The 24,636-nt window shown below is 48.1% G+C and overlaps 1 protein-coding gene across 2 annotated transcripts in view; it reads left to right on the top strand.

Moving 5' to 3' along the window:
• Nucleotides 1–24,636, top strand: part of arhgap46a (Rho GTPase activating protein 46a) — a 38,903-nt gene that overhangs the window by 10,665 nt on the left and 3,602 nt on the right. The window contains exons 2-7 of one of the 2 annotated variants that reach the window (XM_080001548.1): nucleotides 5,345–5,833; nucleotides 17,030–18,482; nucleotides 20,744–21,386; nucleotides 21,716–21,808; nucleotides 24,085–24,158; nucleotides 24,482–24,636. The exon at nucleotides 24,482–24,636 is cut by the window's right edge and continues 45 nt beyond it. In XM_080001548.1, the coding sequence (XP_079857674.1) occupies nucleotides 5,345–5,833; nucleotides 17,030–18,482; nucleotides 20,744–21,386; nucleotides 21,716–21,808; nucleotides 24,085–24,158; nucleotides 24,482–24,636 (2,907 nt within the window). Of the gene's footprint in view, nucleotides 1–5,344; nucleotides 5,834–17,029; nucleotides 18,483–20,743; nucleotides 21,411–21,715; nucleotides 21,809–24,084; nucleotides 24,159–24,481 lie in introns of both variants that reach the window. The other variant, XM_080001547.1, reaches the window with a different exon arrangement.

The raw sequence follows: 24,636 nt of genomic DNA, 5'->3' as shown, positions 1-24,636 counted from the left end.
ATCAAACCCATCGAAGTCATCATCCTCTGTTTCTGAATTAAACAGCTGCGCTAAATCAGACATGCCAGTTTCCCCTTCTTCGCTGTCAGAGTCACTTTCCGTGCCGTGCGGCTCCTCGGAAAAGATGCCGGCTTTTGCGAAAGCTCGAACAACAGTGCCAGCAGACACGTTAGCCCAAGCATCTACAATCCATCCGCAAACTGTGGCGTAACTTGCCCGGCGCTGCCTTCCACTTTTCGTGAAACTGTGGTCTCCGTCGGTCATCCATCGCTCCCACGCCGCTCGCAGCCTTACTTTGAACGGCCGGTTCACACCGATGTCGAGCGGTTGAAGTTCCTTTGTCAGACCTCCCGGAATAACAGCAAAGACAGCGTTCATTTGTTTCACCTTGTTTTTCACATCGGCTGTGAGATGGGCACGCATGGAGTCACAGATTAACAGCGATGGTGATGCGTGGAAAAAACCACCTGGTCTCCTTACATACACCTCCCTCAGCCACTCTTTCATCATCTCCTCATCCATCCAGCCCTTTTCATTTGCCTTAATAACGACTCCAGCTGGAAAAGTCTATTTAGGCAAAGTCTTTCTCTTAAAAATCACCATAGGCGGCAGTTTCTGTCCATTTGCGTGGCAGCCAAGCACAACAGTAAACGACGCCTTTTCATACCCCGTTGTGCGTATCGCTACCGTGCTGGTCCCCTTCTTCTCCACCGTGTGATTCACCGGGATGTCGAAAGTGAGCGGCACCTCGTCCATGTTGGTGATGTGGCTTGGCTGGATGCGTTTGTCGGCGATGTGTTTGCTGCAGTAGGAGTGGAAGCTCGCCAGCTTTTCATTATAATCCACCGGACGTTGCTGCGCTACTGTAGTCCTGGTCCAGATGGAAAAATGGCACCGTTTCATAAAACGAAAGCACCACGACGGACCTCCTTGAAAATGTTCAATTTTCATTTCTTCCGCTAGCGTTACTGCTTTTAGTCGAACAGTGACCGTCGAAACGCTCGCCCCACTCGTTCTTTGTTCGATGATCCACCGCTCGAGTCTTTCCTCCAACTCGGGCCACCTCGCCTTATGTCCGCGGAAACTCAGCTGCGTCTTCTTCACCTGTCAGAGTTCGTTTTCCATCTTCCTCCACTTGCGAACCATCGATTCATTAATCTTGAATTCTCTCACGGCTGCTCTATTTCCATGTTCCTCTGCGTAGCTAATAGCCTTCAGTTTAAACTGTGCTTCATAGGCGTGTCTCTTTGCCATTTTAAGGGTTGTTAAGACAACAATGTTCTGCATAAAGCACATACCTGTTCTTTTATACACAATCCACGCCCACACTTCCCCCTTTAACGTTCTCATGGTGGTCTCAACAACGTCCGCAGTAACAACACACATAGGGCGCACCGCACTATAGGGCGCGCCGCACATTTTGAGGGGGAAAAAAAGACGTTTATATGCGCCTTATAGTCGCGAAAATACGGTACATTATTTACTTTAATTTTAGGGTTTTTTTTCTCCCAATGCCAGCGAAGAGGTACTCAGCTAAAAATAAAATCTAAGCGGGAGTACACTACTGAAAAAAAGTTGAAAAACACTGGTTTAAGATGTACATAACGACACCCAAGATTAATCATGTACTAAGATGGTGAAGGATGTTGGGTTACAGATAACGGGCATTTCTCACGTTGAGCGCACTCTGAAGCGACACTTTCAAGAACTTTGAGGGGGCGCACCGCCACTCTGTCTTCCCGCTTATCTGCTCGTGTCAACATGGTTCCAGCGGGTTGTATCCCAGCACCTATTTCCTCAGTAAGAGGAAAAGCGTTTACGCAATGGCTAGCCCCGACCCCATATGGACACACACCTCCACAACTGCAGGCAGCCAGAGGCCTTTGCCTCCTGATCCAGGAACCCTGGCGTGTGTGTGTGTGTGTGTGTGTGTGTGTGTGTGTGTGTGTGTGTGTGTGTGTGTGTGTGTGTGTGTGTGTGTGTGTGTGTGTGTGTGTGTGTGTGTGTGTGTGTGTGTGTGTGTGTGTGTGTGTGTGTGTGTGTGTGTGTGTGTGCGCGCGCGTATGCGCGCGTGTTTTCGACAGCTAAGGCCTCTGTTTTCAATGCTCCATTATAATTAACGCTTCCCGCCCATTAAGCTTTGGGTCTCATCAATGTAAAAGTTTCCCCCTGCAAGCCAGCGCCACCACCCGTAGAGGGACTTGCAACAGGAGCCCTCTTTTGTGAGCAGTCCAACGTGTTAGCACCACTCCCTTGTCATGAACCCATCCTCCTGAACAAACAAACTCACTCCTGGTCAAACCTGCCACCATATATTCACATGTTTTGCGATACATTGCTCTACATTTGTATGTGCTGTTTCTTTTTATTAACAGATGGAGCTTATGTCATTACCCATACACATCTATTCTTTGCATTGTGTTTAAATTAACATTCAGTCCAACCTGATCCTGTGGACTGCTCTGCTGCCCAGAGTTTCCGTGAGAAAAAATTGGTGCCGGTCAACGTCTCCTGGGAGATTTCAATTTCCCGTGCAAGTGGGACAGATTCCGGTCAAATATTATCTGTGTTAATTGAGCTTAAAAACAATTGATAAGCCGGCTATATAGAGAATGACAACATCAAGGCATGTAGATGTATAATATTTTTTCTATTGAAATGTTAAAAATAAAAGTCGCCATTTTAAAAAGAAATAAATAAAAATAACGAATATTACTACTTGAAATCAAATAATTTCTGTTTGTGAACAAAAAGTAACAAGTGCAGCCGCTTTAATAAACATTTAACTAAAATGAATTTTTGATCAAATCGAAAACAAAATTAATATGGCAAGTAGGTCTAAAAAAAAAAAAAAGAAGTTTGTGGTGTCTTCGTCGAGACGTCCGGTCGACATATTTTACACAATCAATATTTACCGTCTGCTTTGAGTCGAAACTTAAATATCCCAAAAAAATGTTAAACTATGGATGTATGTGTCCCCAATGATACATCATCTTTCTGTTTCCACCCAGAGTTTTGGGTGCTGTGGCCCTGTCTCTGCTCCTTGTGTCTGTCTACTGTATTTACAAGCGCTACCTGTCCACGAGGGAGGGGACGGGCCTTAGTTCTAATCTTTTACTTAGTTCAATCTCAAATGTGATTGGTCAGAGGTGAAGCTTTCAAATCAGCTTTACATCGTCCAAACTGGTTGGCTTCCCGTTGCAACTTGCCAAGCTCTGAAATGAACAGATCTGAAGGCTTCTTTTTATCGATATGATCCACCCAGCACTAATCCAAATTGTTCTTGGAGGGAATTATTTTCACAGGACATTTTGACCGTATGTCGGACTTCAACAGATTTTCCCGGTCAAAACCTGGCAATTACCGGATAACGGAAACGCTGCTGCTGCCTGCTCTGACTGATGGGACCAGATGGCCATCCCAGGGCAGAGCAGCGCCACACACACGGAGCCAGGCTGACCAGGTTGTGGAAGGCTCCCGTTTCCCCTCCCTGTTCTCTTGGGTTTACCTGGCAGCAGGAGGACAACATGGCGACATGGGTAACATCTGGTTCTGGTGTTAAGTCTTATAACCTGATAGTGTGGGGGTGCTGCAGATCCAGACGAGCCTGTGCATAATCAGGGAAACAGCAGTGGCGCCCAAAATTCCCAGTGAGTTTTGTAATGCACACAGTAACATGGTAACCCCAGGAAGACATGGCTGCTGCTTTGGCACTCTCTGGGTACATTTCTGATGCCCGGTGTGGGCGCAGGCTTTACTTGGCAGCCAACAGTGGAACAAATGTGGGTGTTGGAGAGAGAGGGGGGAGATTTTGTAGGTGCTGTTCGCCACGCTGGGTGTCATGCCCCTAGAGCCCCCGACATCGCAGGGAGCATGGAAAGCCTACTCATGCCCCATTATTTTTCTGGAGAGAAAACAGAGCCGAGGCTGGGGGAGTGGGAATTAAAACGAAAAGGGACCACTTAAGGAAGGCATTGCCAGACCATCAGTTATAATAATTCATATTTTCAGAGTCCTGGCCTGACTTTGACATCAGTCCTAAGGCTGGGTTGGAAAAAAAAAAAAATAATCTACACTCTGATTCAATTCGATAACTTAAATTTCTGAATTGATGTCAAAATTGTGATATCGACAACCATTCTGCTTATTATAATTTAATACCATACCACCGTACCACAAATTAATTTTAAATGTTTCATTTATTTTTTTGCCAAATCTGTTCGGCTCTACCACATTCCACGGCGCATATTGGATTCTGCTACTGTCAAATGGGGCTAACATTCACAAAAAACACCAGCCAGCTGTATTGTATTGTGTGTTCGCTTTCTGCATTGCATTTAGCTGCACTATTATCCACGATTGACCGTGTTTTTTTTTTTTTTTTTTTACTGAACTAAACTAAACCAAACTTTGTGTGGAGCCCTTCCACATATTTTTCTTATTACATTACATAGTTTCTGTCCTCTCTTTGCGCATTTGTCACGTGGTGTACTGCCGTGCTGTCATGGGTTAATGTAATTCAGAGACAAATTGGGAGAGTTTGGTTTGAATTGGTTTGCAATTGATCTCCCTAATGCAAACACAGCAGAATCCTGATCTTGCCGGAATGAGAGTTCCTACACTCTAGTTGTGTTTGAGCGGCCGCCCCTCTATTGGTGACCTTTTCTGCTCCATATTGTTTCAACTGCACTGTCTATCTGTTACTCTTCCTCTCTTGTCTACCTCACACACTCTTTCTAGTTCTCTCCGTTCCTCATTCTTCTCTCTTGCACCCAGCCCATCTCTCTTTGTGGTGTCCATGCGTTGTGCTGAGCTCGCTGTTGTTAGCCGGTCGACTCTGGTTCCTGTTTTTCACGTTGGTGGTTTCCGAGAGTGGATGGGTCTCTTCAGGGTCCTGTTGGCCCTCAGCCCCTCTGCTCTGGCCCTGTGCCTGGTGTCTGGCTGAGTGTGTCCACCTGTCTCCTAGACACACACACACACACACACACACACACACACACACACACACACACAGCTTAACTGCCCAGTATAGCTATGACATCATTGCTCACTCACAGAAACAGATGGATACATGTAGGGGACACAAATATTCACATTTTCACCATATGGACAAGTGGACATGTTCATATGCCTCGTTCCACCTAACAGTGTGAGATTTTACACCTTGTCTATTTGATGAGCTCTCGTGCTAGATGGCAGCGTCCACTGATTATGAGATGTATATAACAGCTTGTTAAAAAAAAAAAAAAAAACACAGTTTTTGAGTCTCCTTTATCCTGATAACAGCATCCCTCTCTCCCTCTCTCCCTCCCGCTCTCTCTCTCTCTCTCGTTACTCAATTCAGCTCTGATTGGGTGGAAATCCTGGAGCCGCGCTCGCGGGAGCGCATGTACGTGAACTTGACTACCGGCGAGTGCGGCTGGGACCCTCCACTGGGCGCCCCTATCCGCCAGGCCGACGGCAACCAGTGGTGGGAGCTCTTTGACCCCCACAGTGGCCGCTTCTACTACTACAACTCCGCCGGACGCCGAACTGTCTGGCACCGACCCCAGGGGGGTGACATCGTGCCCCTCTCCCAGCTTCAGGCCATGAAGCGCTCCTCCGAGGCCAAGCGGCAGCAGCTCCACGGCACCACGGGGAGCGTCGGCAGCCAGGGCAGCCAGGGGAGCCAGGGGCGCTGTACCCCTCTGACCGATTCCGACAGGGAGCTCCTCCCATACCGAGCTATGGAGGCCGGCGACCAGAGGGAGGCCGAACCAAACCCAGAGCCAACAGCGGAAAGCAGATCACAGGGAGACGGCAGCAGCACAGACGGCGGCAAAGATCCACAGAGGTAAGACTTCACTACCAGGCTCCCAGTAGGCTTTTGCCGGGTTTTTTTGTTCAAACATTAAGAGCTTGTATTACCAGGAGACATATGTGTATATGTGTGTGAGAGTATATGTTTGTGTATGTGTGAGATGGAGTGTGATATGGGCAGAGAAGCCATGTGCTATAGTGGGCCCTAATGACTTGCAAATGCTCTGGCTGTGAGAACTCGGTGGATTATTTTGACTTTTGACCGGCCACCGCGGTCCCAAACTGCCTTTTTATTTTCATTCTCACTTATCTGAACGTCCCATATGCCCCCGTTTCCATAGCATTGCCTGCGAACCGTGGCCGGCCATTTCAGCAAATTGTTACCAAATGGGGAGATGGGAGGTGGGGCGGTGTATGCATATTATACAGCATGACATTTTCCCCCCGTCTTGCTCGTGTTGTTGGTGGAGAGCGGCTTCTTAACAGTAAGCCATTCACAGACTCCGTCATGTGCTCTGCGCTGCGGCCCACTGCAAACCACCATCGCTCCCTCCCTTGTGGATTCCAGGCATGCCGCTTCTATTTCGCCTGGCTGGGGGCCACTGCGGCCTGCCTTAGTGTCCTTCTGTGTGTGCTCCCCGCCACACCCAACTCCTCTCCACAACGTTTCTATGCCCATTTAATTTTCCTAAAACAAACTTACCCCCCCACCACCCCCCTTCCACTGGGCTACCAAAGTCTATCTTCTGTAGCTGAGGGATTAAAACCTCCACCAAAACGTGACTGGCTTCCCCCTACCAGAGTCATGACCATGTAGATAATGTTTGCAAAAAGCGCCAATATTTGGCTGCAGATTAATACGTGAATACACATAATTCATTAATACAGAAACAGATTTATGTGGTAACATTCAACCTAAGCGCTGATAACGTCGTTATGTGTACAGTGCATCACTTACTTAATTTTAAGCTAGGTTCCAATAATGCTCGCTTGCCAGTTGCTCAGAAACAGTGGCGTGCGTGCTTGCGTGTGTGTAGTGCGTTAAAGTAGACCACTGAATCACTCCAATGGCTCAAGCTTTCCCAGAACCCCCTGTGCCCACCACCCCCATGTTACCAGCTGTTTTCCTGAAAGTATAAGACTGAGGAGTCATCAATTTGTGGGGATTTTGATATCGTAAATATCCATTTGCCAGCTCACATTTACACGAGTCCGATTTTCAGCAGGGGTAATTAGAAACCACCATGCAACCCTGGTGATATGCCAGCATGCAGCAGCTTCAGATGGATGAAAGCAAACTCACTAGTCAGATATGTGCAGTGGGTAGGGAGCAGGATAGGGTTCTACTTACTCAGAAAAATAATCACACATGAATGTAATACTTTGAAATGGTTCAATCTTTTACAAATCATTTTATAACCCATAGTCTAACATGTTAAATTTTCAAAATCAACAATTTGAAATTAGATGGAAAAAGTTCTTAGAATCTTGAATTTATATCTAGTTGTTTTTTTGTGTGATGGAGTGTCGCTTCATCGAGCAACACTTCAGAGTCTCTTCTCTCTTCGCCAGTCAGCATCAGGGTTTATTGCCAAACACAGGGTTCAAGGGTTAAAAGCAACAGAGAAGAGTGAAGCCAAGCGGAGTTGGCTGTGAGAGGTGACTGCGGTTCAAGCTCCTCTAATTGCGTTGTCTGATGCAGAACAGAAAGTGCCAGGACTTGTTTTTTGTATTGCTTGTGTTCTTCCTCAGGTCACAACTTTGTCCGTCACTCCACAAGTTTATTTCTGTCTTTTTTAAAGTTTCACCATTTTGTAGTGTTTTTGAAACATTTTAGACAAGTCTTGTAAGGCTGCTTGTAGTGCTGGGTGATAGATCAATATAGATTTTGTGATATGAGACCAGATAACGTACAGGATTTTGGTTATCGTAACGTGAAATTGCGAAAAAAAAGTGTTGAACTTCAGACTTTTATACGTTTTACAAATTATTGTTTCTGACTGTAAATGTCTTATTAAAGCACCAATATCATCCCCGAAACATCGCAAATGATCAATGTTGCGGTGTTGGTGAAAATATATTGTTATATTGGAATTTGTCAACATTGCCCAGCCCTTTGTCTTCCTGTTTTCTTTTAATGCAAATGGTGGTGGAATTTCAACACGAGTGGGAACATGTTGGGTCATGACTTGAAAAACAATGGTCTTCTCTGTGGACACTATAGGACAATCCCAGCTCTTCCATTGCCAGTTTCCTTTTGTTATTCCTGCTATAAATAAACGAGGGGAGTGATCACTGCACATTAGTTTCAACTGTTTCCAACAAAACGTGTGTGTGTGTGTGTGTGTGTGTGTGTGTGTGTGTGTGTGTGTGTGTGTGTGTGTGTGTGTGTGTGTGTGTGTGTGTGTGTGTGTGTGTGTGTGTGTGTGTGTGTGTGTGTGTGTGTGTGTGTGTGTGTGTGTGTGTACCTATTCTGTTACTCATTGGCTCAGTCTTATCGCGTGGGTTGAGAATTTCTGGGTATTTAGAGCCTGTGGGGCTCTTCAGGAAAATACCTTGGTCTCCAGTGGTAAACATGTCCATCACATGCAGCCACAACATTCGGTAACCGAGGCTAGTTGATCCGTTTCCATAATGGAAGGCTGAAAGGTGTTTGAAATCAGCAAGCTTGAAACATCTGTACTAGATTTCGTCTGCCTACATGTGTGTGTTGTGCGACCTGTCCACCGCATGTCTCATCTTCCGTGTAACGTGTGCAGGATTTCACCATAGATAACCTTTGATGCATATGTGTGTGCTCAGGCCCACTGTGTGTGGGCTGTTTCCAATACTGCTTTTAAGTTGCAGACGACCTGCTGGGTTTGAGTGGATGTTTAATGCCTGTAGAGAACACGTGACTGTGTCAGGCCAAATCAAGAAGTGCCCCAAGGCAGTTCACATTGGGGTCACAGAGCTTCATTGTCCTGTAGCCTGGCCTGGGGGCTGTAATGGACCGCCAAAAGGAAGAAAGACCATCACTTAAGCCCAATTGTCCCCGGGGTCAACCGAGCGCTTTCTCTAAGCAGGAAGTAGGTACGTTGAATAGCAAAAGCTAAATGACTAGTATGTGCCCTCTCATTTAGCTCACTAATAACATAGCGCAGCTTGGAAGACTCTATTGAAGCTAGAGCAGTCATGCTGACATCACACGCTTAAAACTTGCCGGTCCAGCTCTTAAACCAGCTGTAGTGTACGGCGAAACCTATGGAGAAGTTCTCACGAAACCTTACACAGGCACTGGTATCTCAACACTTAAACAAACACAGTTCACAGTACAGATCAGCTTAGGTTTGTGTGCGGCTTGCATTCTGATAGTACACATTGTATGACCGAGAGGAGCTTTTAAACATTGAAGACAGATTATTGTTAATATGATATATATATTTATTTATTTATTTATTTTTTTGCTCGTCCCTCACAGGAGCACCTTGGTTCTAGTGGTAAATGATTTGTAACCCCTAGTACCTTGTATTTATTTGGGGAACGTTTTATTTTAGAAGCAAAAGCAAAACTGAGTCTCGGTCAGTTGAAAACTCCCCAACTTCCCCAGGGCTCTTCCCTTTCAGTGAGTCATTTAGGGGGAATCACCGGTGGACAGTTGGAACTATGAAGAGTCTCTGGGCTTCTGCGCTTTTTCTTAATGAGTCACATATTGACTCTGTGTTTACAACACAAGCATAAGCTTCTCACATTCTTTCATCTCTTGCCGCTCTGAGGACCTTACCGCACCATGGTTTATTTTTTTACACACGCTGGAAATACTAAGGGCTCGTTTCATCTCTGCGCTCCCGGCATGGTAAGCTCATTTCTCAGTTCTCTCCAGATGGCGTTTTAAGTCTGCCATGTACAGTAATGATGTTGGAGGCTTTTTTTAGTTTATTTTTTTTATTCCACCACTTCCCCATGAAAAGTCGCGCTTTAGACTCGCAATCACGTCTCAGCGCTTTGGTCTCAGAAGGAGTGACAATGGCCCGATTTCTTTTTGATGTCAACACTGTTTCTCCCCACTCGCCACCTCCCAAAAAAGGTTTTCCACTCCTTTGCTCATTCTCTTTCTCTCTAGCTCTCTTTCCTTCTTTCATGCTCAAGAATTTGACTACAGAACTTCAGTTTAATGTGTCTAACTGCAGCGGAGTGTCCAAAACACTTTTGTTTTATTTCACATAGCATTTTAAGTGCTGCTTTTTACTGTGTTAGTGTTCCTTTGTGGTGTGCTGGAATGCGCTCCTGTGACTCTCGTGAAGGGCCAATGGCATCACATGTCAAACAGCCTCTGGATGTGGAGCACAGGCAGTTTCAGTCGACAGTCAACGTAGTTTTCCAGATGTTTGCGTGTTCCCTGAATGATTCGGCTGCACACAGCAGACGACCTTCACAGCGTTGAGGTACCGGTACAGAACATCCACCATCCCTCCTGATTGTAAATACAGGATCCACTTTTTCACTCTTGCGATCCTATGTCTCTGCTGTTATATGAGCGGATATAGACGCACCGTACAGATTCCAGAGGGGTGTCAGTCTCTATCTGGTGTCAGGCCGGGCCAGGACTCCGGCTGTCACGCCCTGCTCCCCTAACACCATGGCGACCAGGGCTGTCCTCTGGCCTGGAACTAGCAACCCTGTCGCAGCGTTGTGTTCACAGGGAGCTACAGATATGTGCAGCTGGTAGACATCTTGGCTCAGGGAGAAGGAGCTGCGTCACATCAGCTGTTGTGTGACAGCTGGCCTGGCTCCCTGTCCCCGATGAAGTGTCTTAAGGCCTCCCTTTCACAGGGCCTTCAAGGAGTCAAATCACCTTTGTAGCTCGCCCTCAAATATCATGTGCCTATGCTGTGGCATCGTCTTTTCCCTTTTGTCACGGCCAAGACTGAAGGGCAAATCGACTTTGGAGACATTGTCTTCAGCGACTCCCTTTTGTCTTTTCAGTTTCCGCTATGCGTGTTTAATTCTACAGGTCGAGAGGTGTTTGTGCAGCTAGCGCCTGGCCTGCACAACCTCATTTCCTCTTCCTGTCCAGCAGATGATAATAATAACTTCTGTTTTTCAGACCCCCCCGACTCCCAGGGGGTATATTTCAGAACGTCTAAATCCATAACCCCATGCGCCAGTGACTCAGCTGATGGCTTTTCCAACAAGGGTTATTCCAGGCAGGAAAAGAATGAACAGACAGCACATCTGCTAACCAGCGCTGAGGTTATCCAATAAATTATTTTCTTTTTTTTTACGCAAAAATCTGTATCTGAAGTCCGACATATTTAAATCCATCCGGTCATAATGTCCGGTGAAAATAATTCCCTCCAAAAACAATTTGGATTAGTGCTGGGTGGGTCATTTAGATTAAAAAAAAAAAAAAGTCTGCAGATCTGTTCATTTCAGTGCTCGGCAAGTTACAGCGGGAAGCCAATCAGTTTGGACGATGTAAAGCTGATGCGAAAGCTTCACCTCTGACCAATCACGTTTGTCAATATAGAACTAAGCCCCCCTCCCCCATGGACATGTTGCGCTTGTAAACACACACACGTTGCGTCCAGAACTCTGAGGAGAAACAGAAAGCTGATGTATCATTGGGACACATACATCCAGAGTTTGGCGGTTTTTTTTCGATATTTAAGTTTCAACCCAATGCAGACAGTAAATATTCATTGTGTCAAACATATCAACAGGACGTCCCGACGACACCACAAACTTTGCCCTATTTATTTTGTTTTTGATTTGATCAAAATCTTATGGAAGTGAAATGTTAATTATTGCAGCTGGACTTGTTACTTATTGTTCTCAAACAGAAATGATTTGATTTCAAGTAGTAAAATTTGTAATATTTATTTATTTATTATTATTAAAAAAAAATTAATGGCGTTAACTGACGGGACATTTTAGTTTAAGTATTCAATAAAATATATTATACATCTACACGGTTTGATGATGTCATTCTCTTTATAGCCTGCTTATAAATTGTTTTTAAGCTCAATAAACACAGATAATGTTTGACCCCTTATGTCCAGGAAATTTAAATCTTCCAGGACACGTTGACCAGAACCATTTTTTTCTAAAGCAAACTCTGCTGCTAACAGCTTTGCACCCCCGCCTCCACCCCCGGGTATATTTAGGTGGTTATTGAGACTATCTGCCCACAGCGAATTTGAGAACTGTGACAGAGGTATCTTGGGCCGCGGTCATGGACGTAGGACACCGGAGCCGCCAGGACTAATTGAAATTCGCTGACCGTTAAGTTGATTTGATGCCCCACACACCAATGAAATTACCCCTTTGGGCTCAAAAGGGCTCTAACTTCATTTTATCCTTTCTCCCCTTGTTTCTAAACATCTCACATGCTAGCCCCCAGGCTCCCAAACAGTGTGCTTCTGTGTCTGCGAGAGTACGGGCCTATTCTTGTGTCTCTTGTTGAATGGAGTGGCAGGACCTGAGTTAAATCCAGAAAAATATTTGTATGTGTATTTGAGCGCGACAGTGGTCATGTCTGTTCAAGATCTCTGTGTACAGTTACTGTTTACTGTGTTGCAGTGCAGCATGTAAACCCCTCCTTCAGCTAACACTGGATGAATACCCGACAGGCAGCAATTACAGCTTTCAGCACACCCTTTTTAAACTTTCATAATGACGGGAGCTCAGCAGGCTGGTGCTTTCTCCCCGCAGCAGAGGTCCAGACCTGACAGTTGCATAAGAACCCGCCTGTCTGCCTCGGATAACGTGGTGGAGGATGGGAATGGCTCACGGTTTCCCTTTGAGCCCTTCGTTCGCTCTTTTGCCCCCACCATCATACCCCCGCCCCCTCCCCTGTTTCATTGCTGTCGTTTAAGGAGGCGTCTCCCTGACGATGGTACAGCCACGCATTGTGTTTGGCCTCACACACACACACACACACACACACACAGGAGGCCCCTGAGGAATGCCCGCCCCATTTGAGCTTGATTCCCTTTACCACACTCTCCCAGGACTAATCCACCCACCCTCCTCATTACCACACACTCTCCACCATCTCAATGTGTCTCTACTACTCTCTTCTCTCTCTCTCTCTCTCTCTCTCCCCTCTTTCCAGCCAGGGCCTCTCAGGGTTTCTCACCATTGTGCCTTTTTTTCCTACTCTTTCAAATCAGGCTTGTAATCATAACTTTGTTCGATTGGCCGAGGGGTTTCTGTGATTATGTGGCTGCGTAATTGGATTAGAGACTCTGCATTGAGACGGAGGACAGTGGACGGCCTTAATGTTGCCATTGGCCACTGTCCGCCGTCTGATCGCGATTATCATCTCACCGAGGCTGCTCATTGCTGACACCCGACATAACAAAGTGTTGCGATGCTGCCGGAGGGGTTGAACATGCCATGCCTGCACCCGGACACTCGTTGACAGGCAAACAACAGAGACAAAAGCCTGATAAAATCCCTCTCTCTCCACTCACGGGAGACCTGCTGCCAGGCCTCCAAATGAGTTTGAATTTTAGCCCACTGTCTGATAGGGTCTCAGTAGCTGTGCTAGGGCATTGCATAAAAGAGCTTACATCGCATATGCTAAGTATGAACTAAAAAACTTGATACGGACCTTGAGACACTAGGATGGGTCAAATGCAGAGAAGTTATGTTCCCACAGGGATCAATGAAGTATACAAAAAAAAAAAAAAAAAAATGAAGCTTAGTTTCCGGCTTTACCCTACACATCACTGTTATCTTACTTATCAGTATTGTTGACACAATCTCTCTTCAAAGATATAGTTCAGGAATATTCAAAGCAGCATCCAGTCTTCAATAGGGTCTAATCAGTAGCACATATCCCAAAGTGCATTTTCAGGCAGCTTTTTGGCCCAGCGGCTTATGTATGGAGTCAGGAGTTTTATAAAACTGGGTGCCAGCCCCCTATAACTGTGGTTCAAGCCCTATCTGCTTCCGCCCTCGGCACAGTGTGTGAACGCTACATTAGGCATTTCCTGTTTGTGTTGCATAGGGAAGCCCTCCGACCCTCAGAGGGGATGTCTCAGACAGGAAGCACCGGTCACTACTCTCTCAGGGTCGCTCCTCATAAAGTAGACCACTCGCTGAGAAACATGCAGTGCTCTCTACAGAACACCCCCATTAGGTACATTTGAGGTGGGCCTCCTTGAGCAGCGTTCTTTGATATGGTGGTGGCATAAGGAAAGAGGAATGTTGTTGTTGTGGTTAGTGTGTGTGGGCCCTCTTGTTTTCTCCTGCCCTTCCAGTTACACATGGAGCCTTGATGGTGACTGACTTGATAACAGAACCGCGGCAAATAGTCAGCCCTGTGTCAGTCAGTCAACTGAGAATGAGTCTGTAGCCGTCTGTTCTGAGGTGATGTCAACCCCACCCACCTGGCAACCCCCAATCCACTTCCTGTGAGGGACAGTGACTGGAATGAGGAAAAACTCTGCATTTCAAAAAGAGCACAAACGGTGGTTTCTCGCATTTACAGCTGTCGCCTACCGCCACAAACACAGACACCCCTTTTACAACTCCCCCCCTGTGACAACCAAACAGCGGCAGTTTGTGGTGCCCACCATCCACCACCCCAATGGCCTGTCCTCGTGTGTGTGTGTGTGTGTGTGTGTGTGTGTGTGTGTGTGTGTGTGTGTGTGTGTGTGTGTGTGTGTGTGTGTGTGTGTGTGTGTGTGTGTGTGTGTGTGTGTGTGTGTGTGTGTGTGTGTGTGTGTGTGTGTGTGTGGCAAAGAACTTTCATTACTGCGTCCACGGCCGAGTGAAGTGAGGCCTCAATTCCAAGCGGGCCACAGTTCACAGGCGCCTGGGACCGTTTGAAGACATGACGCTGTTTACATTCAAACCACAAAGGTGGAGTGACTCACACTTCTGTGGGAGGGACAGTGTGTGTGTGTGGGGGGGGGGTGAAGTGAGAGAGATTGAATGAATGCCAAGCAGCAGTCGAGAGAAGTTAAAGGAAGTTTGCCGTTGGTTGCGCGGAACTCAGGGGAATTGTTTCTGCATTGTTCCAGAGAGACGTGGGGAGGCTAAGAGGAGGCGGAGAGGGGGGTCACTCCGCCTCTCTCCCTCCTCCCTGTGAGTAAGTCCTTTTCCTGCACCAACTCTCAACTGAGTCTCCTCGGGAAAAGGAGAAGCCTATGGCAGCTGTGGGGCTCTACTCCGGTCTGCGGTTCCGTTTGGATTTATGAGGACAGGAGGCGATCTGCTCTGATCCAGTTAATTAGCACAGTGCAAATACGCGCGCGCGAGAGAGCAGTGAGGGAGGGGAAGGTAAGAGCCATTGGCCTGCTTTCCAGTGTTTCTGTTTAACCAGACAACCAACAGATTTGACCTTTGACGAGGAGAGGAATATTGTGCTTTGTCATATTTGCCATCCTGTACAGTACTGATGGTGTGGGGGTGGGGGTGGGTGGTTTGCCTGCGTACTTGTATTAATGCCTGCTTTCGAACGCTATATTCATTTTGTGAGAATGAGCGTTTGAGTTGAGGAGGAGGAATATTACGGGCATGGTACAGCAAAGCGGTGTGACCAGATTAACAGGCAGATTGTGCCACCAGGCTTGGGAGTTAGCTTAGTGGCTAAAACCCCAAGCAGAGGAATTAACCTTTAGACCCAAGATTTATGCTGCCGTTGAACCACCGTAACTCGGCGTGATTTCAAACCAACCCTCTTTCCACGCTGCCTACTCATTCAGCCCTCCATAGTTAGGGAATGTTACAGATAACAGACTTGAAGGCCATGTGATCCCCCCCCCTTCAGTGCCTTTTGAGGAATGCAGTGCAAGCTGTTTTTATTTCTGTCCAGGGGCATGAGAAAGCTAGCATTGTACCAGACTCATTCTCCACACCTCCAGACCACAGTCTGAATTCTTGATTAGTTATAGACAGCTGTGTAGCAGTCATTCATTCATTATTTTTAGGCTTTCTGTTTGCACCACTAACACAAGAGTTAGTGTCTCGTGAGGTAGATGAGGCTGTTAGGGTGTTGCTGCACTAAATAAGGAGCTGTGGCTTTTAAGGGTCAGTGAAATGTTTGGAAAATAATTTGTGGATTGTTGTTACTTTCTCAGCCCTGTGAGCCTTGACATTTCCAAACTGGATATACTTAAAACGTGGCTGTAAGCCTGTACATACAAGATGACAAAGACTTGTTAGCATTGTTGACATGAATATTTCTATTTGATTCAAACTGACATCGCAATTTAATATTCAATTTTCATAAGCAATTTTCTAATCGCAAAGGCTGTGATTAAAATGTTGCATGTATGTATGTATGTATTTTATTACACAATCTAACCAATAGGGCTGTCCAGGGCCAGCGCTTCCTATAGGCGAGATATTTCTTTTTTTAGGTTACATATACAGTGGTACCTCGACTAACGACTGCATCTACTTACGACTAATCCAAGATACGAGTAGCAATAGTCGCGAAAATTTGTATCGACTTGCTATCGACTTGCAAACGACTGCTCCAAGATACGACCGTGGAAATTTGCAGATGGCGCGTCGGCGGCCAGTCAGCAGTCAGCGGGCGACCTACATCATGTGTGCACGTAGTTCGTGGCTTATTGATCTTTTTTTCATTTTTACCGTGTTTGTGCTGTGCATTTTGTTTATTTTCACCCTTCATGATTTCATAATTTATATGGGAAAAAATTGCTTCAACATACGACTGTTTAACATATGACAGTTCTCATAGAACAAATTACAGTCGTAATTCGAGGTACCATTGTATTTTATTTATTCAGTTCTCACACACACACACACACACACATACAGTATATATATTTATTTTTGTTACACAGTCTAACCGATAGGGCTGTCCAGGGCCAGCGCTTCCTATAGGCGAGACAGGTGGCTGCCGAGAGCGCCATCCCGGGGTGGTGGAGAGGGAGCGATCGGGGCACATTTTGCGCACCCATCTCCCTCTCGGACGGTACCGACGATTTGCAATGTGCGTGCCGGCGACAGGGTGCCCGCAATCGGCGCACCAGAACAGTGTTTTTATTTTATTTTACGTCTCCTTATGGAAAAAATACGTGCGTAATGGGGACACTTTCTCCGTGATTCTCTTACACCTCGCCTATAGCGATTGGTTTAACCAATCCTCCACGCAATATTGGTTTAAAAAATCGTAATTAGATAATTTTCCCAGATCGTTCAGCCCTCATATATATTTATGGTATTTTGGCTGTATGCATGTCTCATTGAGTTTTGTCTCCCTTAGTGACCCTCCTCAAAGATGGCAGCCTCCACCAGGCTCTAAAGCGGCCATGCTGGTGAAGGTAAACAGTATGAGCAGGAGCCAGGCCAACCCAGCCCTCCAGCAGCACTACAGTACACCGATCAAGGCCAACACCTTTACACTTCACCCCACCAGTGCTAAGTCCCCGGGGGGCCACCTCGGCTCTGTGCAGGGATATAAAACAGCCCCTTCTGGGAAAATGGCTGTCGACCCACGGCAGGCCCATCACCTGAGAAAAGCCAGCAATGGCAGCTTCTGCCTCGTGACAGCGGACGGACATCCAAGCCCACTGCTCCACAGGTCCCAGACCAGCACGCCGCGTCCTGTCTCTCCCCAGTATGGCTGTACTGCCCCACTCTATGATGACCCAGTGTCAGAGAGCCCCATATACGATGAGCCCCCAATAGACATGGAGGTAGAGGGGGCTCACTCGCACAACGGACCCCCTCTGTCCCGCCTGACACCCACACATAGCCTCCAGAAGCCCCGGCTCCTACAGCATCCTGGATCCTCCCTCTCGGGATCCAGGCATAAGCGAAACCCCTCCGCCTCAGACTACAGTCCCGCCGGCCTGGAGTGCATCAAGCACATGGTGAACGTGGACCCGAAACTGGGACACCTGACTCAGGGCTCTCCTATCCCCACACGCACACCGTCGCCGACCTCCAGGTCGGACCCTCTCCTAGCCCAGCCCCAGCAGCACTCCCAGCACCAGGCCCAGTCCCAGCTGCACCCGTCCCGAGGCCTGCCCCGGGATCGAGAGATGGGGACACCGGGCCCAGCCACCCTGGAGAAGAAGCAGACCTGGCGAGCCCTGGAGGCCACGGTGCAGCGCGCCATGGAGGCCAGGCACAGCCGCCAGAGTAGCCAGGCCTCGCAGGACTTTCCCTCCTCCACTCCGCAGTCTGTCCCCACGTACCAAGATTCAGGTTACTCCACGGGCCCCTCCCCCAGCTTGAGAAGGAAGACCAGAAGGAGGGCAGGGGCTGGGGGTGGAGCCGGGGCTGGGGGGCGGCCGGGCTCAGTGGGCAGCAGCGGCGAGCTGTGCGCCCTCAATGAGAGGCTTATGGCAGAGATGAGGGAGGTGGTGAGTCGCTCCAACACCATGAGGGAGGTGAGGGAGGGGCTGGACCCAGAGATGGGGGAGAGGGGAGAGGCGGTGGTGCCCAGAACGCGCTCCCCTGCTGACTTACTCAGGTGGTATGGAGGAGCAGGGGGCGCACCGGCAGGCAGGTGCCCCTCTCGAGAGGATGTGGCAGGGGCCGGAGTTGTCCGGTCACTAAACAGGGCAGGTAACTATGGCAACTCACCGCTGACACCACTGGAACTTCCAGGGAGGCAGAAAAGGACCTACGAGAAGGTCGACACCCTGGAGAAGAGCATCACCAACCAGGCCAGCTTGTCCTCACCAGAGACCCCAGGTCCTCCGTCACAGGTAACCCACCGTGTGTGCCTGTGCGTGTAAGTGTGTGGGGGATTCCAATACTCAAGTTAAAATATCTCAATTGCATATTGCAGAAGTATCTTAAAAGACTGACAATTAAAATAAAACTGGAATAGTCCATTAAAAAGATGTGTTATGAGATATATCACAGTTTCAAACAAGGTCCTGCTTGGAAAAAAAAATAAACAGGAAAAAACAAGCAAAGTCCTTACACCTTTTTTTTGCTCCTGCCTTTTTATTGTTCAATGTATCCTCGTCAGAGGGCTTCAAATGGAAGAATAGACAGATTGTTTGACTGAGCGAAAAAATCTCTTTAAATAAGTTTATATTAGACTTATTCTTAGATAACAGATTGGGTTTGGATATTTTCACTTGGCAGTACAATGAGATATGCAGACATGCACACAAAGATACATATCCACATGGGTCACACTGATGAGTATGATGTCATCATGATGTGCAGGTGCACATGATTTGAGTTTGCAGAGCTATTTGACTCCCCCAGACAGTTATATAAGTGGCCCAGCAGCAGATTTTGAAGTTCTCCTTCTTCTAATCTCCAAAGCTCCTTTCGCCACAATCACACCGAGGCCTCCTTGCATTTTGGCTTTTGGTCTTTCTGTGCAACTGGAGCACAGCGATAGTGTTTTTGTAGTGGTTTTGTCGAGCCCAGGATGGAAACAACGGCTAGGTGATGTGATCTGGCTGAGATCTAAGAAAGCAAGAAGTTTTGTTTTTTTTTGTGGCCGACGCCTCTGACAATACAAGAGGAAGTCCTTAGTGGTCTGAGACATCAGGATGAGTGGACACTACCCTAATAAAGGAGCCAGGATCCCAGCATCACCTGTCTAAGCCCCCCACTTCCTATTCTCCATCTGCCCCACGCAGCAGGTACCCCATGTTCATGTGCCAGTCACATTGCTGGCCATCAGGGGCCCATGCCAGGCAAGGAAGATTCAGGACATGGCTTCCCCTGGTCAGGAAGGAGGACTACTGCGTCCCATATGGCCCAGCCTGGGCAGAGAGACGAGGAGAGAGGAGCTTGTTATTGTTATTGAGGGTTACTGGTACCACTGTGGCAATAGCGGTTTACAGACCGGCCAAGGAGCACTGAGCGGGCCCCCTAAGTCTGTTCTGGAATGTTCTTCAGGCCCGCTGTTATATCACGCAGACGCACACGCACTGCAACACAGATTATACCTTACTGTCTAGAACCTTATGGAATTTTATTATTCTTTGCATTCCATATTCATCCCACTCCCTTCTCATTCAAAGGCCATGCGGTTGAAGCCTAAAATGAAACGCCAACCATTTTCATCATGTACTTTCAATGACAAACCGGGAATGTTTTGACATTGAAGATGCTTTAAGGTGTTTGCTACCATTTGGGTATGATTCCCTTTCAATAGCATGACTAAATCACATCTCCCTTCTGGTGCATCCGTAAGCTATCTGTATAAAACAGCACTGGAACTCCCTGGAAGTGTAACTCAAATGCTCATTATCCCCATCTCTAGTTCAACATGCCCGTGGTCTCATTTGATCTTGAAACGGTCGACCTCTGCCGCTCATTTTTAGACTGTACGCCACACGAGTGCTGAGCGTCTCAGCCAAAAACCCAACTAGACCGAACGGCACAGATCTGGTCTGCTTGACGGAGAAGCCCTAAATCTAAACTGCAGCCCATCTGGCACACTCCAGCCCCGCATTACATCACGGTCTCATTGAAAAGATGCCTCAATGTGTTTTATGTTCTGCTGGTAAAGTTGGAGCTTTGAATTTTGGCTCCCATCCCGTGTTGTTCCTGGCTGTTTTTAGAGCGTATCTGGGTTACACTGTAAAACGCAGAAGAGGGGCTCCTTATGGTCTCAAACCTCAAGGTGGGGATTACAGTGAGTGTGTATTTGTGTGGGGGGGCTTGTTAAGGACAGCAACTTTGAAGAATAGCAGTGAATGTCAGGTTAGACACGTCATCTGCTTACCTGATGCCAGATCCAGAGTCCGCATGGGTATTTGAGAACCCCCCCCCCCCCGACTAGTACAATCTTTTTCCCGCATTAGACAATGAATGTGTCGGTCCTGCAACAATTTCCCTTCGAGCCTCAGCCTTGCAGAGCAGAGCAAGATGCTGCAGCTGCACCTTCCCCCCCGTCCTGTACATCCTCTTCTTTGGTTTGTCTTAGCTCTTCTCATTTTCTCTTTCCTCATTTGTCCCTCTCCCCACTTATTGGCCCCCTCTCCTCTCCCTGTAGACGGGCACCCTAGAGCTGCAGGCTCAGTTGGACAGCAGGAAGAAAGGCATGGTAGACGGGCGCACTGCTTCCCTGGGGCCACACCGGCCCGCCGCTCATGACAAACGGGAGGGGGGCGACGGGGAGGCCGGAAGACCTGGGGGCTCCTCCTATCGGCTCTCCTACGCCACCCTGCGCCAGCCTCCTCCCCCGGAAATGGGCATGGAGGACTGGGCCAGCAAGCACCTCAACATGCACACGCAGGGCCTGTTCCGCCGCCGCGTCTCCATCGCCAACATGCTGTCATGGAACCGCGGCTCCATCAAGAAGCCCATGCTGGTCACCAGCAACCGTGCAGTGCGGAAAGAAGCCTGCGAAATGTTTAAGCTGGTGCAGGCCTACATGGGGGACCGGCCCTCACGGTTGGACCGGCGCCACTGTGCCCTGCTCATCGTCACCAAGTGCTGGGACATGCCGGGCCTACGGGATGAGCTGTACGTGCAGCTGGTGCGGCAGACCACGGGCAACACCAGCCCCAAGAGCCTGGCGGCAGGCTGGGAGCTGATGGCCGTCAGCCTGGCCTTCTTCGCCCCCTCGCCCAAGTTCCGCTGCTACCTGGAGGGTTACATCCAGCGGCACACAGAGCCCACCAGCGACAAGAAACGTGAGTCTCAGACTGAGCAACAGGGTGGGTCACCTTTCTCTCTTTTGTCTGTCTTTCACTTCCCCTTATTTATTTGTTTTTCATCCTGTTCTCTTTGCCCGTTATGTCAGCCGAAGGATTTGTCTGATTACTTTAGAACTCTCTCTGCTGTGTTCCTATTAAATTGGGAAATTCTAACCTAATCTTGTTAAGTTAGTTGTAGGCATGATAGAAAACAACACTGCTGTTTACATTGAGGCTGTAAATGTGATTGTAGGCTGAGTGTTTATGTGACTTTTCCCTTTTGGACTTCTGACCCCTGCTGTCCTTTTTTTTTTTTTCCCTCGCAGTGACTCAGTTCATCTTGGAACAGCAGGAGCTGAAGCTGAAGAAGAACTCAAAGTCCAGGAAGAAAAGAAAACAGAACACGGAGGAGGAAGAGGGTAAAGCTCTCGTTCATTTGCTTCACTGCCCCATCTCACTCTTCATTATATCAGCCAAGAAATTGCTTTCCGAATGTGCGTTCCGAATGCCTCTCTGACGTTTTCCATTAGCTCAAGATTATCTGTTTGACAGAGCACAAACGGCAGTAAGGTGGATTGATGTGAGAGGGAGCCCAAAGAAATTACTCTGCTCTCTTCAGAAGCGGCCTCGGGGTCTGCGGGAGAGCGTTTGCAGATTTAACATATGGCTCCCTGTAGAGTGCCCATTTGGTGTGGGATGGAAAGTTTTTTGTGCCTTACCATTTGTCAGATCGCCCCCTACACGCCGATGCACTCGCTTCCCTCGCAGACGCAGTAAATGGCTTTTCTCAGACAGTACGGCAGTGGAAATAAAATGTAGGATGAGAGTTTTCAGTGGGTTCTCTCGAGCCACAATGGGCTGCACAGTGAATCATATTTGCAGACTTCTATTTTTTCCAGCCCAATAATGAATGTCAGTCAACAATTTTAAAAGTGTGTCTACTCACTGGCACGTGAGCTCATTAGGGCAGCCCACATGGTGTCACCAGAGAGGAACCGGATCGACTCACCACAATGGTAGTCTCCTACGTCGTGCACTTAGACGTGGTCCGATAACGCTGAGCCACTGCGATGACTCAGAGCTCTATAGGAATGCCCTCTCCACACATCTGACTAACTGTTAAGTCAGAGAATGAAATCGCGTCTTTGGTGAAAAGAGTCTATTATTGCTCTCGATGAAGGTCAACCACCAGAATTGCCTCCCTGTCCACAAAAATTGCATAATGAGAGCTGCTGTCTCCTCAATGGGTGAAAGACTTGGGGTGAAGGGCATGAAACAGTTGGAGGCAGAAGGACTCGCGTGTGGGAACTATGGCCCTAATCGTCTCGTCTGGCCTAGCCTGGCCTTGGCTAGACCCGGCTTTGCCGTGGTTTGGAACCCGTCTCTTTTTGAACGTAGGGGGGCCCAGGCGGAGGGGTGCGGGAGAGGGGTTGTTGTTGGCCTCAGCCGACACTGGGGTGGGCTTAGGCGGGCCCCGCCGCTGAGACACATAAACAAAAACTGAGACTGAGTGGGGGTGACTGTCTCCTCCGCATCACTCTGAGATTCATTCCTTGTAGTGTTTTGAGCTCAGCCTTCAGCCCGTGTGTGGTCAAGTGCTGCAGCATTCTCTAAGCTCTGTCTCCTCCCGGGCCTCGGGCGCTCTGTTGTTGTTTTTCACACAACTGGAAGCATGAAGTAAATACAGACCGACGCCTCCTCGCCGTGGCGTGACACGGAGAAGAACGGGGCCCTCTTCAGCCTCGTTGTCAGCAGCCCTGGGAAAACAAACGCTCTATTCCTCTGAGATCAAGGGCAAATTGTTGGTATGATCTCTCCAATAAGACATAATTACAGTCAAACTCTGTTTAGATTAACGACAGTTGTGAGTATGCGCGGGTGTCACCTGTTTGCTATAAATCCAGAGGCTTCACTCCAGGGAACATTCCGGAACAGTCTATTTGTTTGTTTTTTTTGTTTTATTCCCAGAACCGTGCTTTTTCCCCATCTGGCATTAGTTTGAGTACCTGAGAAGGAGATTTGGGGAACAGCCCTGCGGTACCCACAGGTGTGATGGGAATGCAGAGGCCGGCGATTTGTGTAAACCCGGGTTGCCGCGACGATGAAGGATAGGGACGATTTACTTTTGTTAGTGTTGTCAGTGAGTCATCAAGTGAAGTGAAGTGGAGTGGAGTGAAGAGAAACATTGCCCAAAGACGAATCTATACAACTAAGAAAAGCTGAGGCGTCGCTTGGTTCTGAAATAGCTGCGGGCCTGCAGTAGTGCACGCAGGGCGAGCGGCCTCTGTGTTTCTCGTTCTGTCCCGGCCGGCCTCTACAAACTCCCTGGTGCTGATGAATCGCCCAAACAGGATGTGTAGGCCGGCTCCGGTCTTCGAAGCTTTCGTTCAGCGGCCGTAAATCTTCCCCCCCCGCCCGACAGTTCAGTCAGACTCGCTCCAATCTCCATATGCCGCAATCACACCAACAAATTGTCTCTCCGATTAACCACGGCCGCCTGTAACACTATCTGACATCTGATAGGACGGAAATCAAATACTCTTAACTGCTCTGCGTGGGAGATTATCGGAGCAAATTCCTTTTAACTGCTACCTTCAGCAATCCCTGTTTAGGGTTTTTTTTTCCGAATGGGAGAGCAGCGATTCCTGTTCTACCTCTTCACAGTCGTAATGGTGTCACTCGTCTCGCCCAACAGGTCTGCCCGTCAGCACCTACGCCAAGTTCTGCTACCGGAAACTCCAGAAGGTGGCCATCACCGGAGGCAAGAAGGTCAGTTTGAAAGACAAAAAGCTTGGGTTACGTCGAGGCTTGAAATGGCCAAAAGTTGACTCAAACACATCGGTATAGGCGGTGAAGGTAGGACAAAAAAGTTAGTCATAGTAGGGCATAGTCAGATGTAATTATATACAAGGCGACACAGTCACAGGCAAAACAGACCCAGTCATGGAACCTTCCAGATGTTATTCGAGATCCAGCCAGCTGAAAGAGACAAAACCGTGATTAATATCAGTTCCATGGCTTGCACGATACTAAATCTTCCCCTCTTTTCATCTCCTATCTCCCTCCCACCCACCCCTGCCCCCATCCCCCAGGGCCTTCGAAAGCCCACCCTGGAAGAGATCGACCACAGCAGGCGGGCCATCGTCACGCCCTCCCTGTTTGGCAGCTCCCTGGAGGAGGTGATGGAGCGGCAGTGCGAGCTCTTCCCAGACAGAAAACTGCCCTGGGTGCAGGTGCAGCTCTCCCA

The sequence above is a fragment of the Zeus faber genome, assembly GCF_960531495.2.
Source record: "Zeus faber genome assembly, chromosome: 5".
In the NCBI taxonomy this organism is placed as follows: domain Eukaryota; kingdom Metazoa; phylum Chordata; class Actinopteri; order Zeiformes; family Zeidae; genus Zeus; species Zeus faber.
This window is presented reverse-complemented; position numbering and strand designations above follow the sequence as displayed.